Source organism: Bemisia tabaci, chromosome 5, assembly GCF_918797505.1.
Source record: "Bemisia tabaci chromosome 5, PGI_BMITA_v3".
Taxonomy (NCBI): domain Eukaryota; kingdom Metazoa; phylum Arthropoda; class Insecta; order Hemiptera; family Aleyrodidae; genus Bemisia; species Bemisia tabaci.
This window is the reverse complement of record NC_092797.1, coordinates 40210823-40228299: the sequence shown is the minus strand read 5'-3', so window position 1 is coordinate 40228299 and position 17477 is coordinate 40210823. Positions and strand designations below refer to the sequence as shown.

At 38.4% G+C, this 17477-nt stretch overlaps 1 protein-coding gene across 1 annotated transcript; it reads right to left on the bottom strand.

The window, feature by feature from the left end:
* Window positions 1-438: 438 nt before the first annotated feature.
* Window positions 439-14171, bottom strand: Naa80 (N-alpha-acetyltransferase 80). Its single transcript, XM_072300712.1, has 3 exons — window positions 14016-14171; window positions 13022-13097; window positions 439-3268 (listed from the first exon to the last, which is right to left on the bottom strand). The coding sequence occupies exons 1-3, from the start codon at window positions 14131-14133 to the stop codon at window positions 2974-2976; spliced, it is 489 nt and encodes a 162-aa protein (XP_072156813.1). The 5' UTR covers window positions 14134-14171; the 3' UTR covers window positions 439-2973.
* Between the last annotated feature and the right edge of the window lie 3306 nt (window positions 14172-17477).

Here is a 17477-nt window from a genome sequence, read left to right as displayed (position 1 = left end):
ATAAACGGTGATCCAGACCACCTGATGCAGACTCGATTGCTACAGGTCGGAAAAAGCGATAACGAATAGGAAATCAACCCCACAGGGAATCCGAATCCCATCTCAAAGCCCCCTCCCCCCCCCGAAAATTGGGAGGTGCTAGTCTTAATAGTTGAAGTTCCCGACAAAATACTGAAATAGTTCTATCGAAATTAGAAAGTTCGGGAACTTTGAATTGCATGAATGAGCCTAACTCGACACCAAAAAGCCCAAAATCGGTCCGACGACCAGGTTGTCTAAAAGGGTCAAATCACCAAAATTCTTGTATCCTAAATCATTATGGAACTCGAAATTTTATGGGATGACTTTGAGAAATTAGGTACCTAATAAAAATTTGAAATCTTGACTAGAGTTTTCACGGGATGGAGTTTTCGGTTGAAGAAAAAGAGCGCTGCGATGTAATAATCAAAAATAGCTCTCTTTATTTACAAACAGATTAGTCACATTGACAAAACATTCCAAAAATAAACAACTTTTACACAGTATGGAATTCAGTGAGTAGGTACGAGTAGTATAAGTTAAGCGTATGAAAACATACTGGAAAGAACATTGACACCCGAACGACAAAAAGAACATGTTCGATCGTCAAACATCAAATACGAATTGGTCCATCATCTGATGAGTCATTCATAAAGTAGGGGTATTTCTACGGTGATCAACGGGTTGATTGCGCTGACTTTTTATCGGATAGTTTTCATCAATAAACATCATTGCTACGATAAGGAAATATCGGTTAAAGTAATTCGACTCAACAATCCAGGCTCAGGCTCATCCGAAAATGGACTTGCAAGGTTTTAACAGCTATACTCATTCATGAATATTATGAAAAAGTGAAAGAATTTCCTCGATCCATCAAATTTCGGACAGCTGCATACTGCCCATTTTTTACACACAAATTAACACGAACAGACGGCCTACCAAAGTATTTGTTCCCATGTAGCTATAAAAAAAGAAATCATTCCATAGAAAACACACAAAAAAATAAATAAGCAAATTAGTTGTTAAAAACTGAGCAAATTAAACACATTTTATCATAAATGACTGCAAAATAAACCCATTAGTTGCATTAATTCTGTGAATTTAGAAGCAAAACCCAAGTGCCTAATTAAAAGCCCTAATTTCTACACGACAGTAAAGTTAGCTGCCACTCGATGAACTATGGGAGAAGGGGAGCAGGGAGGACAATGCAGAAGCGATTTCAGAAATTTTTGACATTCTATGACCGTGAGAAGTACATATAGGTCAATTTTGAATGTTCCATCCCTCGCTATATTACGTCAGCTAATTACACGCGGATGAAAACGTTTATTAAGATAATTTAGATTTTCCTACCAATTTGTCGGGGAAATCTTTGAATGAGATGACCTCAACAAAAATCTCAAGTAACGCCCATTCTCATGACACAGAAAAAACTGTCATTGATACTAAGAAAATACAAACAGTATTTAGTGAGTAGGCAAATTGTTGAAGCAGCCAAAGAAAAAAAAAGAAAGAGAAAAAAACCCCATAAATATCAGTTAACTTTAGGGCGACGTTTTTCATTAGCTTATCACAAAAACAGAGTACAACCTTTCAGGGGTCTTATCCTTAGGCCGAGATTTCAAAACGGATCTTGAAACAATCTTGAGAGTTTGAGTTCCTTCTTGAGGGTGCAGTCCACTTTAATAGGGTGCACAAATTATAGAGGAATTACTCAACTTTAAAAAAGAAAAAAGAAAAGGACTTTCAATAGATTAAAGTTGGTTGTGAGGCATTAACGACTCACAATGGTTCGATTTCCGATAATTACAAGGACGACACTACTATCGTTACCACCGACAATTTAAAGGAAACGAAAAGTCAAAGAAGTTTCAAAGATCGTCTTAAAATTTCACCAATGGTCGTTCCTTAAACCCTTTTAACTTGAAAACGTATTCAAAAACTTCAGAATTGACGTAAAAAAAACGCGTAAGGTCATTCACTGCCTTTCGGAGATTCTCAAAAGAGATCAGAATTAAGTATCTGGAGTAGGTATACTAATTACTTTTTTCAGAGCGGAAAAGCATCTGATTTTCTAAACTCATACTATCGGAGCTCACATGTTTTTTGGACCAGTTTTTCTTTGCTTTTCTCGGCAAGTGCGACTAAAACATTGTGTTTGTTCCGACCTCTTTTCATTCTCCGCTATTTTTTAGAAATCTAAATTCGACGTCGCCGAAGTTCATCCGATATTTTTTGTGTGGAATTTCAGAGAATTTTACTCGCAATTTTTTCCTGCACTGTTGATAAAATTATATTCTCTCTTCTCAGATTCAAAAAATAAATCGAGTCAACCTTAACCTCTCATTTTCGAGTAAAATTTGACTATATTGGAATTCGCTTAGACTCTAATTGACTATAAATTGCTTTAGTTGCCAGGAAAATGGACAGTCATAAGACTCGACTTATCTTCGATTTGAGAACATTATTTTCCTATTATTAACAGTGGAACTGGAAATTTCGAAGGAAAATATGTATTTCTTTCCTCTAAATTACGTACTTTATCAGTGGAACTTTGGTGACGTTCAAATGGATCGCATTAAGCAAAAAGGAATCAGCGTTATAACAGTGTTGTAAAAATGTTGATTATTCGTAATTATCTAAAAAAATCACCCAAAATAGTGGATAATTTTTGCTTTCCACCAAAATGTTTTTTTTAATTTTATAGGAAAATAATTTTGTAAATTTTAATACCGTACATGTATTCTGTATTTAAAAGAAAAGAAGAAGTCGCACGATTTTGTAAACACTGAATTGCGCTGGTTCCTTTTTGCTGAATGCAATCCAAATATCTGTTGGGTTTGTTTTCGTTGGCTCGGTAGCATTGACCATCGACATGTTCGGTGACGATTTTTTTATCGACCCTCGAAAAAGTGTTTAAGAAACGACCCGGAACAAGACCCACAGGAACAAGTTTCACGTGGTTTCCGAGGGCGTGAGAACTTTCTTCATGAACGTCTTATCGGCCCCCCTGTTACCGAAGTTGCGCGAGGGCGGCGGCGGGGGCGGAACGGGCGGTTTTTTGAACTGGACGGTGATGACCGGCGCGGCCTCGACGCCGGAGGTAGGGCTGGTGCATCTGCTTTGCTCGTCGTCCGAGGACCTTTGGAAAGTGCCGTAGATGGTGACCGGCTCGCATACGGCGTATCCTAGCTTCGTGTAAAAGATCTCCTGCCCTTTCGTCGAGAGGTAGATCGTTGATTTCCCGCACCTGAAAAAGATTCCGTCCGGTCAGTCGCGACTGAAAAAAAATTCTCGGCGTTTTTATACCAAGGTCCGTTGGTACCTTTACCATTTCACTTTTTTTACCAATTATTGGTAATTTTACCAAGACAGACTGGTAAGCTTACCTGAAAACCGGTATTTTTACTGTTTTTCTCAGGTAAGAATACCACTTTTATTGGTAATCAATTCCCGGTAACTTTGCCATTTTATCTCGGTAATTCTACCACAGTCGATGAAAAATATTGGCGTTTTTACCGGGGTCCAGTAAAATTACCGAGAAAGTCGATAATTTTACCAAGATTTCTCGGTAAAATTACCAATTCCATAAATGGTAATTTTCTAAGAAAAAACTGGGATCAAATAGAACCCTGAATTCTTGGTAATTTTACCCTTTTCTAAGTAAATACATCGAGATTTTTTTTTTTCAGTGCGGGGTTGAAATTGATAGACAAAGCTACAGACGAAGAGGACAGAGGGGATATTGAGAGATCCTATTGGTGGAAGCGTCAAACGGGAGGTTTTAGTGGACAAAGAAGGTAGATAATAGACGAACTATCGGCAACCCATGAGAGATCCTATACGATAGGACCTATGGTTAGTCCATCATTTTCTCCCTTAGTCTGTAAGAACCAACCATTTCAACCAATAGGATCGCTCCATACTCCCTATTTCTTCTTCCTCTATTGCTTTGTCTATCAGTTCCAACAATAATTGAGAACACCGCACCAAGAACAGTCTATAACTGGAAACCGCGTTTTGAGAAAAACGTATTTAAAGTTTTGTTTTCGATGTATTGCGCAGACTTTTCTGTGCAGGTGCCCTGTTTTGGTGTTTTTGGGTGACCTAGCCCTTCTTTTGAAGGATGCCGGGTGGATTTTGCGATACATTTTGGGTTTACACTCTAATATATTTAATTTAAAAAAACGGTTTATCGGCCATTATTACGCCCAACAGTCATTTTGCTGGCAAAATGAAGTATAAATCATTTTAATCACGCATGATTAACGCAAAATGAAAGAATATATCGATAGTGAGTAAAGAAAGGGGTAACTAGCACCTTAGGCCCTTAAGTTTATAGGCCCGTTTATAGGTCGTTCTTGCACCCATCGATCCAGAGGCCAGACTTAACTCGGAAAAAAAAAGGTTTTTCGACCATGAGCCGTTACCTAACTATATTCTATCGCTACTACAACATAGTCCAGGGTAAGTAGAATCCGAAAAGCAGATGGGCGAAATAACGACCTATACGCCTATAGGCTGTTCTTGGTGCGGTGTCCTTAATTGTAATCTTCCGTCGCATTTCTAAGGCGCAATGATACAACTATTTGAACTCTCCGGAATGCGTGAGGTATCACTCCGCGTTTGAAGGCGTTTTGAAAACAGCCAAGTTCCAATACTCGGATTACAGTTTTACATACTTCATATCGTTTTGTTATATTCCGTACCACTTGCTTATTTTTAATCCTCGTATAAAAACCACCCATTTGATAAGTACAATTCTAGCTGGAGCGCACTTCAGCTATGCATTCACGACTGCAAAAATGTCAAAGGAAATCGACAAGCCCAGCGTGCATGGAGGCTATTTCAATCGTAATCTTCCGTCACATTCTTACGGCGCAATGATACAACTATTTGAACTCTCCGGTGTGCGTGAGGTATCACGCCGCATTTAAAGGCGTTTTCAAAACAGCCAAGTTCCGATACTCGGATTATAGTCTTGCATACTTCATATTCTTTTGTTATATTCCGTACCACTTGTTTATTTTTAATCCTCGTATAAAAACTACCAATTTGCTAAATACAATTCTAGCTGGTGCGCACTTCAGCTATGCATTCACGACTGCAAAAATGTCAAAGGAAATCGACAAGCCCAGCGTGCATGGAGGCTATTTCAATTGTAATCTTCCGTTACATTCTTACGGCGAAATGATACAACTATTTGAACTCTCCGGAATGCGTGAGGTATAACGCCGCATTTGAAGGCGTTTTCAAAACAGCCAAGTTCCGATACCCGGATTATCGTTTTGCAAAGGTCCTATTTATGTTTTATTTCCTACCATTTGTTTGTTGTCAATCCTCCTATAAAAACTACTCATTTGCTAAAGACACTTCTTGCTGGAGCGCATTTTAGCTATGCATTCACGACTGCAAAAATGTTAATGGAAATCGACAAACCCAGCGTGCATGGAGGCTATTTCAATTGTAATCTTCCGTCGCATTTCGAAGGCGCAATGATAGAACTATTTGAACTCTCCGGAATGCGTGAGGTATCGCGCCGCATTTGAAGACGTTTTCAACACAGCCAACTTCCGATACTCGGGTTATCGTTTTGCATACTTCATATTCTTTTGTTATGTTTCGTACCACTTGTTTATTTTTAATCCTCGTATAAAAACCACCCATTTGCTAAATACACTTCTTGCTGGAGCGCACTTCAGCTATGCATTCACGACTGCAAAATTGTCAAAGGAAATCGACAAGGCCAGCGTGTATGAAGGCTATTTCAATAATTGGTCTGCTGTGCTGTTAAAAATCGAGGAGTGAAATTCGGTGCTGGAGTCTATACAGTGCCCAAAATCTCCGAGTGATATGAAAGCGAGGTGAAATTAGCGCCATAAAAGCGTATCAGATTCCGCAAAAAGAGTAGGCTCCGCTCCGTAATGGTGTAAGGCCACCCCGTAAAGAGCATATAGATTCCACTCCGCATTCATATTACTCGGGGTTTTGGGCGCTATACATATTATAATCCGGCACAGAGTTTCACTCCAAAATGTTTAACAGTGTGTACATAGTCTGATGGAGTCGGGTCTCATGAATTCTAACGTGAGTCCGAAGAGGACGCCTTAAACATCGGAGGATAGAGAAGCAGAGGCAGACAGAGAAAAAGAGGGGGGAAAAAGAAAGGAGGAGGAAAAATAGGAAAATAAGAGGAGAAAGTGAAAGAAGGAGAATGTGAGGAGGAAGAAGAAAAAGGGATGAATAAAAAGGACAAGACTGGGAGAGCTGATGATGAGACAAAAAAGACAAGAAAAAGAAACAGAGCAAGAAGAAGAGAAATATTAATTAGAAGCAGACAAATGATGGGAATGGAGAAGAGGAGACAAAATCAAACTAGAAATACGAATTCATATTTCTTCATCTCTTTCCTCTTTTTTCTTCTTCTTCTAAAGTACATTTCTTATTCATCTTCTACTTTTCCTTCCGATTAAAATATAAATCTATAACTAAAGTCGAAATGTGAGAACCTATGCTGCCGACTGCGCAGTTGCAAACCTCGGATTATTTTTTAAATCTTCTCAATAGAAGAGCAAACCATCGAATTTTCCTGACATTTAACGAGAATTTTGCCGCTCATTTTGAGATGTTCGCAAAAGAAAAACAAAAAAAAAACAAAAACAAAAACAACAAAAAAACCAGTATTTTTGAGGGTATATTTTGTCCATTCTTTTTCAAAAAATAAAAATAAAACGGATCCGAAGATTGAAACACATTGTATTATCAATGTATGCATTTAAATATAAATTTTAATTGTAAATAAATTAAAATTATAACTTGTATGCATTTTTTAATCATTAAATGCATTTATCGACTTTAGCCATTTAAATTTATTTAAAAATGTAACTGACCAGAAAAAAAAAAAATAAAAAAAAAAATTGGCACACTTTTCCGGGAAAAAGTTAAACAATCGGAAAGATTGGAAAGCACATTAAAGCCGCGCAGATGAGATGGTCCGGGGATGAGAAGAGTGAAACAAGCTCCAAGTGTAAGAACAAGGCCCAAAAACAATTTGTCAAGCGGGGATAGCAGAGTATGAGAGGTGTGAAGTGATTGAAATGTTGAAAGCCCCCGCGATCAAGGGATCATCCGCGGAATTCGGATCCGCGCGCACGGGCGGGATGCCGCGCGCCGCGCGTCCAGATGCGCTTTCATCTCGCGGAGCGCGAGTCAAGAGTGCAACTGTCACAACCGCGAAATATCCCGGGTCGGATCGCCCGCGGTTCTTGGCTACGCGTCCACCGACTCAACCCGAGCCACGGAATTAAAAGATCGTGGGCCCCGGATTCCAGCTTCGCACTGAAAAAAAATTCTCGGCGTTATTACTAAGGTCCGTTGGTACCTTTACCATCTCACTTTTTTTTACCAATTATTGGTTATTTTACCAAGACAGACTAGTAAGCTTACCTAAAAACCGGTATTTTTACTGTTTTTTCAGGCAAGAATACCACTTTTTTTGGTAATCAATTCCTGGTAACTTTGCCATTTTATCTCAGTAATTCTACCACCGTCGATAAAAAATAATGGCGTTTTTACCAAGGTCTGGTAAAATTACCGAGAAAGTTCAATAATTTTACTGAGATTTCTCGGTAAAATTACTAATTCCATAAATGGTAATTTTACCAAGAAAAAACTGGGATCAAATAGAACCCTGAATTCTTGGTAATTTTATCTTTTTCTTAGTAAATACACCGAGATTTTTTGGCGCGTATACGTAGTATACCGCCTTTGCGATCGTTTCGAACCCTGCTCGATACAATAACCGAGTCCCTTAGTTCCTTACCGAAAAGTGACTACCGCGAACTTTTGAGATTTTCCAAAGCGTGTAAAAAGTTTATTTATCCATCAATAATTATGATTTAAAGTTGTTTCTCATTCTGGGGGTCGCTAGTTTATGTGCAGTGAATACCAAGAGTCTACGTTACTTGGTTTTTTTAAAAAAAGCCTAAGAATGCGACGCGCTGATTTAAAATATGCATATATAAGCAGAATCAAGCGAATTGATTCGAGGATGGCTGAGCAGGTCGGCACTCTCGGAATGAGAATCTAACTCCTCCGTTTTGTTCAAAACGTTGCTTTGACAGATCTGTAACCTCGGTTATACTGTTCAAAAGTTGGTACCCGTGCTCTGAAAAACCCAAATAAGCCAAGTTCGTGTAACTATGGTGTCATTGCCTCGACCGGGCTGTGCTGTGTTGCCAATTGTTGGAGGATAGGTTACTTGCCCGGTGGTGGCTACCGCCACTCATGATAGTGCAATCTGTGTACACTGAAAAAAATGAGTTAGCGTCAGATGACTAAAAATGGTTTCTATACACTAACTCATATTGTGTGATTTGGACACACATGATTTTTGGTTTCTGTACACTAACCACTATTAGTGCTGGGAACTAATTCCGCTACTCTAATTCGCATTCGGTAGGGTTGGGTCAACCTAACCTCAAAACTGAGAGAGGAGAAAACGGCTTAGCGAATGATAACTGGACAATACTTTCAGGAAAAGAAGATTTCTTAAAAGATGAGAGGTAAAAATCAACTGACCGGTTCCAAATGAACGACAGAGGAAAGGAATATCCCATAGGTATGTGCAAGTAGACAGAATTATCCTTTAGAGAGACACACACTCACACATGAAACGGTAGCGAATGTTCACACTGAATAAACATATCTCGTCCGAACACTTGAGATATTCTTTTGAAATTACGGGAGAACACGAACTATAGAAGTAAGCAGTAAGTTCACAGATTTTCGTAAAATATAAACTGAACGCGGAACGCTTTAATCGCAATTTAATACAGAAGATTGACGACTCCAACGAATATCATGCTTGTTTACGTTTTGAATCGAACAGACGATTTCTAACCTTAACAGGTTTATTTATGTTGCTTTCGAACGTTTTCAAGAAAGAGAGGACACTATAAATCATACCGGGAGTATTTACATTGTCAAACGAGCCCGAAATTTCACATTTTAATTGATTTTCACGAGCTGACGCGATTGAGGCTGTTGTACCGACGCCACTTTTTCGAAACTAAATAAATGTAACGGACAATGTGGCAGTTAGTGTTGAGGGCGAATTAGTTTGACCCGAAGGTGAATTTGTCTTACCACAGCGCTAATTTTACAGCTAGTGCTGTTTTCCAATTCTGGTTCGCGCTCTAGTAAAGTCAAGTCAGCGTATGAAGCGAATTGATTGGTGCTTCAGTACAATAAATTAGTTCTGAAGCCTAATTTTGATTCTACTTGGCGAGAACTTACCAAATTAGTTCTCAACGCTAACTACTTTTTTTTCAGTGTAAGTGCAATCTGTGATGAGCCTCGAGACTCATTAGACCATTAGCTAAACGTGGCTCATACAGGAATCCACTTACCCCTCTCTTCCCCACGCTCCTGATCACTGCGTCGGCGTCTCGACGAACAATACGAAAAACAACAGAAAAAGCAACTGAATTTGAGCTCAACTTAAGTAAGCTAAAATTCAATGGTATTTAAATAATATGGGATAACTCTAACATAAAATTTGTTAAACTCAATTTATGTTTTAATTTTTGCATCTATATAGAATACTCATCTTACACATAAATATCAAAGATTAAAATGCAAAAATGATAATAGACAACCATTTTTTCCATTTAGTAAAATATAGTCCATGACCTCTTTTAATCGCATTAAACTTACAAAGACTTGGCTAATGACGGTCGCCAAGCGAGGCCGGGATCCTCAGCCCCTCGCCCAATTACTTACGCTTCATTAACCATTTCACCGTCACGCTAGGATTCGTCCAATTTAAAAAAAAAAATTGTTTCGCGAGTTTTTAGCAATTTTTTCCTTACTTTCCGTTAAAACACGAATTAAAAGAGGTCTCATTCATAAAAATCGGCCAATTAGAAGAGAAGTTACAGTATTCGAAATCCGAAGAAATCAACAAAACTTCTCCAAACAAAAAATAAAATGAAGGGGGAAAAAAGAAATGTATAAATTACAATTTAATATGATTGACCTCAGAATTTGACAAGCAATTCAATTATAAAAAGGAGAAAAAATTGAGTGAAATTACAAAAAATTAGCCTCTTGCAAGGGGCTTTCTTGTATGAGTTTTGACCTGAAGACAAGTAAATCCCGTTATATTATTAAAACGAAATTGACTCCATAGTTTAATGCCTTAGTTTCTTGAATACGATTATTTTAAGCACTCGAAAATTTATACCAGCAATTTTACCCATGGAGTGATTTCCTGAGAGCTGATAATATCACGAATTTCTCATAGAGCCCTTCAAAAATGGCTTGCTTTTTGGGCAGCCGATTCGGCCATCAAACCGGGGTTTAAATGGAAGCTGATAATAACACAAAGCTCTGAGAAAAATTTTGAGATGAGTATAGGAACGGTTTGTAAATTACGAGGAGAGGCGGGCATTCTGTTCAGCATATCGATACATAAGTATTTTCACACGTAGAATTTAATTTTCACGTCAGGGAGTCGACATATTTTGATTTTTTTTATTTTATACGGAAAATTTATGGTTTTTCGGGATTGAAATTACTTACAATTGTTTCATGAAAAATGAATGCACCCAAAATGACTATAGCATTTTGACTTTCACATACGTGCACTCACTAAATTGATTGGTAAATTCAAAGAGTGGGTACATCGACCTGGTATATCAAGTTTCTGCGATTTTTTACGGCAAATCGGTAGATTTTCGGGATGTGGATTGCTTACTTTCAATTCATGAATGAATAAAGCATGGGCATGGTTGAGCTTCTTTGCATGAAAAGACGTTTAAAATAACAAAATCAAGACATATTTAAGACAATGGACCACTAGACAAGGTACGATTTTAGGCATTCTGATACATGTTTCTTGACCAGAATTTCACGTAAAACACGATTCGCGCAACGAAAATTACCGAAATCAACTCCCAAAATAAGCCCCAAAATACCTTTAAATCGACTTTATCTTCTAGGAGTTCGACAGAATTTTTCCTTTCTTCGCTTAAATTTTTCCGTAGCACTTTTCTTCAAGAATCTGAAAAGATTTTGCTTGAGGCAGATCAAAAAACTTAAATTTGTTCGAATAGCTTTCTAGATTCACAATACACGGTCTCGTGAAGGTGCGTCGTTGACCTTGCAGTGTTGGATCGTGAATTCTCTTGTTGTGCTGCTTGCCTTTTTTGAAATCTCTGTAAATGAAAACTAAAGGGGTTGATATGTGCGAGTTAATGACGCGCCTTATCAACACATTGTGTTGGAGTTCACTGCTTGTTTTTCAGTGCGGGGCTTTCCAAACAAAGCTGTCGACGCCAAGATTGGGTGAAACTTACGAATTTACGGCAGAAAAATTGGGCGAACTTGAGCAAAAAGAACCGTGTGACATGGACTTACAACGGAGAAAATGGGTGTATGGTTTTATTATTTTACATTCCAAGGAGCAGTGATCGCGACAAGTTGCGATTTGATCGGAAAATGTCTCGCAATTTTATAGACGTCGATTAGTTGCAATATTTTCGGATAAGAATCGCGATAAATTGCGATTTTATTGTGTACATTTGCACTAAAATCGCGATTTTACGCAATATTATCGAACAAAAAATCGTGATAAATTGAGATAAAATTCGGATTTTATCGAAAAAAAAAAAAAAAATAGTGATAAATTGAGATAAAACTCCGATTTTATCGAACAGAAATCGAGATAAATTGGGATAAAATTCCGATTTTATCGAACGCAATTTTATAGAGGAAAAATGCGACAAAATCGAGGATAGTCGCTCAGATGTTGACGATCCTAGCGATTTTACCGCCAACAAATGGTAAAAAAATGGCAACCAAGTTTCAAAATATCGCGATTTTTCCATTGAAAAATGCTACTTGGGATGAGGATTAGCTAAAAAGTAGAATACCAGTCAACTATTTGCATGAGACCCCAAGTGGCAATTAATTGCTTTCTCAGTGAAATTATTGCTTCTGTACCGAAGTGGTGTATACTGACTGTGAAACTACCAGGCTACGTATTTCATTTGCGGTGTTTAGAAGTCTCGTCTCTTATTTACTTAATTGTTTTGAAGAAGAACAAATCGATATTATTTTTTGAAGTTTTCACAGAATTTACTTTGAACAGAGAGAAAAAAATATAAAAGTTTTCAAGAATTGTTGTTGAGTATTTTTCTAGTTAGAAAATAAAGTAGGACAGGAAGTCTGCAACTCCTCGCGATATCCAGCGGAGTCACTACGTGTGTGACAGTGAGTGCGATGAAAACTACTGCGCCTTCAATCTATCGAATATGCAACACGGCCATTCATCGAGTGCGAATAGTTGTATCCAAGCGCCGTGTAAGAGTCGCGTCGAGGCTCGAGGGCCGAGGCGTTAAACTCGTTAAAGCAATTCTTCGGGTCAATTCTGGAACTTAGGAATTAGGTTTACGTTCCTTCGTCATAGAAACGACACGTCGCCAGACAGTTTTGTCTGGTCTCTATCCGACTTTTCCTCCGTGCATCTCCTAAAAACCTGTGTTTCCTTGGGAAGTGTTTCACGCCGTAACTTGTTCGACCTTTCTTCTCGATCGAAAATTTTGCAGATATCTCAAGCCGGAAACATGACATTACTCAATGAGAATTTTTTCCCCCATTTGTTTTTAATTAAACCAATTTTTTTTATAATTAAAAAAAATTGAGGTAGCGGAATACTTTTTATTTGCTTTTGTTTTTTGAGTGAAAATTATATATGTTTTCACATTCTTTCTCTTGTATATTCGCCAATCTCTTTTTAAAGTATCGTCAAAGAATTTTCAGACTATATTTTCTATACAATCTGGTCAATACTTTAAAAAAAAACCCTCATACTGAATTTTAAGCTACTTGTATGTAGTTTTTACATACTTTTTAAGAGCCCATTAGTGGTGGATTTTCCGACGAGTGTGTAGCAAAATAATGATTTATTGAGTGGAAAAATCTGAAACATTAAACTTACGTCATTACGTAGCTTTCAGTTTTCATCATTAGTAATTTCCCCAGTCCTTTGCCGCGGCATCTTTTATCTATCACAACTGAAACACACGGGCAAAGAGTTTAAAAAAAGAGAAGGAATTCCTTTTTGGTTTTAATTTTTCAAACTATGATTTTTAGTATAATTTGAAATCTGCACCTCTCGTCTTCACCTCGATCTACTACTTTGAAAGGCTCTAAAACATAAGGTGCAGAAAGTGTCATTTTCATAGTTTACACGTTAAATGGAGGTGACCGCTGATTTATCACTAGAGTGCTGTTATCAATTATACCTAAATAGTACCTGCCTGTAAAACGATCACGGATAAGTTCCAAGAAAAATACGTTTCCAATGCTTGTCAAATATACTCTATGACTCTGCCTATAGTGAGAAAGTCGGCTAGAAAGATTACTTTTTGAACAGAGGTGACGGACCTTAACCACAGCCCGTAGTGAATATGAACATTTTTCGACAACAATTATTAGACGTCAGATCCAAAAGGGAAAGATGCGAGGCAACATTCATAATTTTCATGACTGACGATTGAATGGGAAAATTACGTTTTGAAAGCTTAAGATGAGCAAACTTACACTTACAGCTTACACTTATACTTATGGTAATTATTTTACTTGCTTGCGAGCTGATAGACAAAGGAACAATAAAGAAAATAAAGGGATTCTATTTGTGAAGCTAGTGTTCGCAACGGCCAAAGGCGGTACGTGACAGACTAACTAGGGGCAACCCACGATAGATTCTTCAATTACTCTTATCATTTTCTCCTTAAGTCTATAACAAACACACCTTTGAACCATTGGGATTGCTCCCTCTTCCCGTCGTCTTCTTTGTCTATCGCTGTGTCTATCAATTTCAACGATCAGTCTACTGGGATAGAAATAGCACTCGAGTGATCGTTGGAAAAGAATTACAGACAAAGTGAGCAAACTGGTAGGATGTAATATAATTTGATAGTTTAAATTACCTGATTCTACGAAACAAGAGTCGGAAACATTTGGTACGGGAGAAATTTTACAATGGCCAATGAGTTTATTATCTGAGTTAACCATTACTAGAGATGTTGGGAAGTCTTCCCGAGACATTTCTAGACTTCGTAACCTGAAACATAAATCATGGAAGATTTGCTCTACAAATCATACTCGCACATCACGATATCAAAACCGAGGCACAGAAGGAACTTACAACCTACACTGCCGTGCTAAGGAAAAACTCCGTATGAGCCTTCAGGCGTCGCCAAATTTCCTTCAGTAAAATATGAAATTCCTGGAAATCTTGGGGGTATTTTTCTACAATTTTTTTTACAGGATTTCAATCACAATTTAATTTGTAGTATCTGAAAATTTCGAGGGAAAACATTCAAAATTCTCCTGAAAAATTAACATTTTACTGGAAGAAATTTGGCAACTCTCGAATGCTCATACGGCGTTCTTCCTTAGTGCGGCAGTACACGTGTTTACAACTATTCGTACCTAGGAGATATCTTTCGTAGTATAAATGAAGAATTGAAAGCGCTCTGCCATCCTAGATCCTCGCAACAAAGCTCGCCGTTGACGCCGCGCCGCGGTGAAGTGGTGAGTGCCTAGACAGTCAAAACGCCTTCAGGCCCCTACGTATGCAACACGGACATCCGTAGGGCCCGAATAGTTGCGTCCGCCAGGAGTTAAAATGAAATTTGTATAATGTTCGTCGCATTCGACAAAAACGAAGGGCGCTTTGCTTGTTTCTTTTACAACCTAACTTAACTCCAGCGTTGTGTGCTGTCCCTACAGCTACGGCGTGAACTGTAGCTGATATTCATCGCGACATTGTCAATTTTCCGAATAATGATTGATTATTTAAATATATAACAACGTTGCCGTCTTAAAATGTAGGCCGCGGCCCCTATATACCTTCTCTGATCTAAGAACGGCGAATAAAGTAGGTAAAGTCATTTCCTGGTCACTTCAGGAAAAATTCGAGATTGCATCACGACATAGTATTTTTTCTCGCTGAGGACTAATAACGTATGGTCAAAAATGTAAATCAACGTAGCTTAATTGGTGTGAGACTTTGAGTATCATAGAAGTCGTGCGGCGACATGGCCGAATGAAATGCCACAATAAAATTATTGGATCAATGATGAGCTGATAAAAGCCTTACCTAGTAATTTGGGAACATTTCTGACACAGTTTTGGTTGCTTTAACTATCACTTTGATTTGCGAAATTCAAATCGTTTTCACTTCGTATGTAGTTTAAATTTATTTTGACTGACTAGTTTCTGATGGATTCAAACTCATAATATACATTTAGGTTCCAGGGAAAGAAAAATGCAGATGAGCTACACTTCACATGAATATAGATTGATTAAAAATAAATAATCCGAAGAAGTGATGGAATAAATGATAATTGTTTACTAAAGTAAATACTATACCTAGGATTCATAGGAATTTTAAATAAAATCCCACCCATCACTAAAAATAACCCATATGTATATACTCGTGGTGCCTGCTCTCGGCTCGATTTCGCCGAATGGAATTCTTTATCATCGCGGTTGTCCTTGTTGCGTGCAGGAGGAAATGAAGGCGCGCTCGCAGTAGCAAGAAGCAGACGCGCCAGGTTGCTTGCGACGCGTGAATGTAGCTTAACCTCCACAGATTAACAAACCGTCGAGCAGCCACGCGAAAAGTCCTATACCTACTACATAGAGAAAAAAAGAGGAGATATTTGCATCTTGATGGTTTGTTTACCCCTGTGACGTAGGTCTGGCACACCTGGTCAGCGAAATCCGAAATTCGAACTATGAAAAATTGACCATAATTTTCCGATTTTCCGAGGTGTAACATACACAACTCAGCAGAGAAAGAAAGAAAAATCGATTCGATATTTCTGGAGATAAATGTATGGATACGGACGATATATCAACGTTGAAATATCGATACAATATTTTGGTCTAAAACATCGATAGTCTGGTGGCGCGGAGCGTCTTTGGGAGGGGAGGGGGAGGGGGGGGGGGGGGTGGGCGGGCGTAGACGATAGAATATCGCACCCGAACTGAGCCTTAAGCTCGAAACGCTGATCAATGTTCCACAAAAATGACGCGCGCAACGGCTGCAGCCACGCCGGAGCGTGACGTAAGAGGAGGAAGGGGGAGGGAGGGCCCCCTTCGGCCCTGAGCAGACCGACGAAAGTAATAAAAACAAAAAACTCAAGTTTACACGTGCAGAGCTCGAGGCATTGGAGCCAAATTGGTCTGTTTGTTATTTAGGGATAGTGTCCTAGCCTAAGTTTATTTAAAAAACAATTAAATAAGAGGAAGGATTTCAACCCTGAAAAAGTCTCCGGGACCACGACAGCCTGTGACCCCAGGTCACAGGCTGTCGTCGTCGTCGTGTCGTGAGATCGTCAGTTTTGGTGAGCACGGTTACAGAGATGGACCATTTTTTTTAGGGAGCAAACAAATCAAAATTTTGAGCCTTAAGTTGGTCGCAAACCATATCCGGAAGTCGTTACAGTGACATTTTTGTGCAACATGCTTCTGTGGAAAGTGCAATACTTAATGAATACTTTTGACAAATCGTGTTTTTTCCGGTTGCGCTTCAAACGTGATTTATTTGTGGAGTGTAATACGTTCCTTTTTGAATTGAAAAAACTCGTCAGATGCATTAGATAATCGAGTACAGCATCTCTCTCTCATTCTTAACGCAGGGGCGGCAAATTTTGCATTTTTTAAAATGTAGGTTTAAAAAAAAATCGGATTCAGAAAAAAAAAATTACAAACGAGAAAGCGTCTTTCGGTGACACAAGAGACAGCACCTTTAATTAGTCGAGTTAAAGAGAAACTAAACACGCAATTTGGCATGGAGCGGTGCAGCAGTGATGATGAGGACTTGAGATAGAAAGGAGAAGCCCTCAGCGCGGCGCACGGTGAATCGAGTCAATGAGAGAGGTCGGAAAAAATTTGGGAACTTAAAACGCTCATAACTCCGTTTATACAAGAATCTAATGTTCTGCAAGCTGTTCCACTGGTTTTCTCGTGATATTTTCTTCCAGTATCACCCCTTGAACTTTAAAATGTAACGAAATAAACATCAACATTTGCAGTTCTTGTCAAAAAGAGCCGTATGCAAAAACGACATTTTTCGCCCCCCCCACTAAAACTTATTCAAACTTCGTCTATCAGTTACTAATACTGGAGCGCTTCTTTCCCCAAATTTTCAGACCCCCAAAAAAATTTGGGGGGGCGTTAGGGGGGGTGGAAGTCAAAACCTGTGACCCTCGATATCTTTCGAACGAAACAAGATATTGAGGCCCGGTTTTGACGAAAAATCGTCAAAAATTGCATACTTTAAGATTCTAAAGGTCAAAATCCCAAAATTAAATTTTAACTTAACTTATGAGCTTTTTTTTTCAGTTTTTGAGGAAAAACAATTTTTTTTAAACAGATTA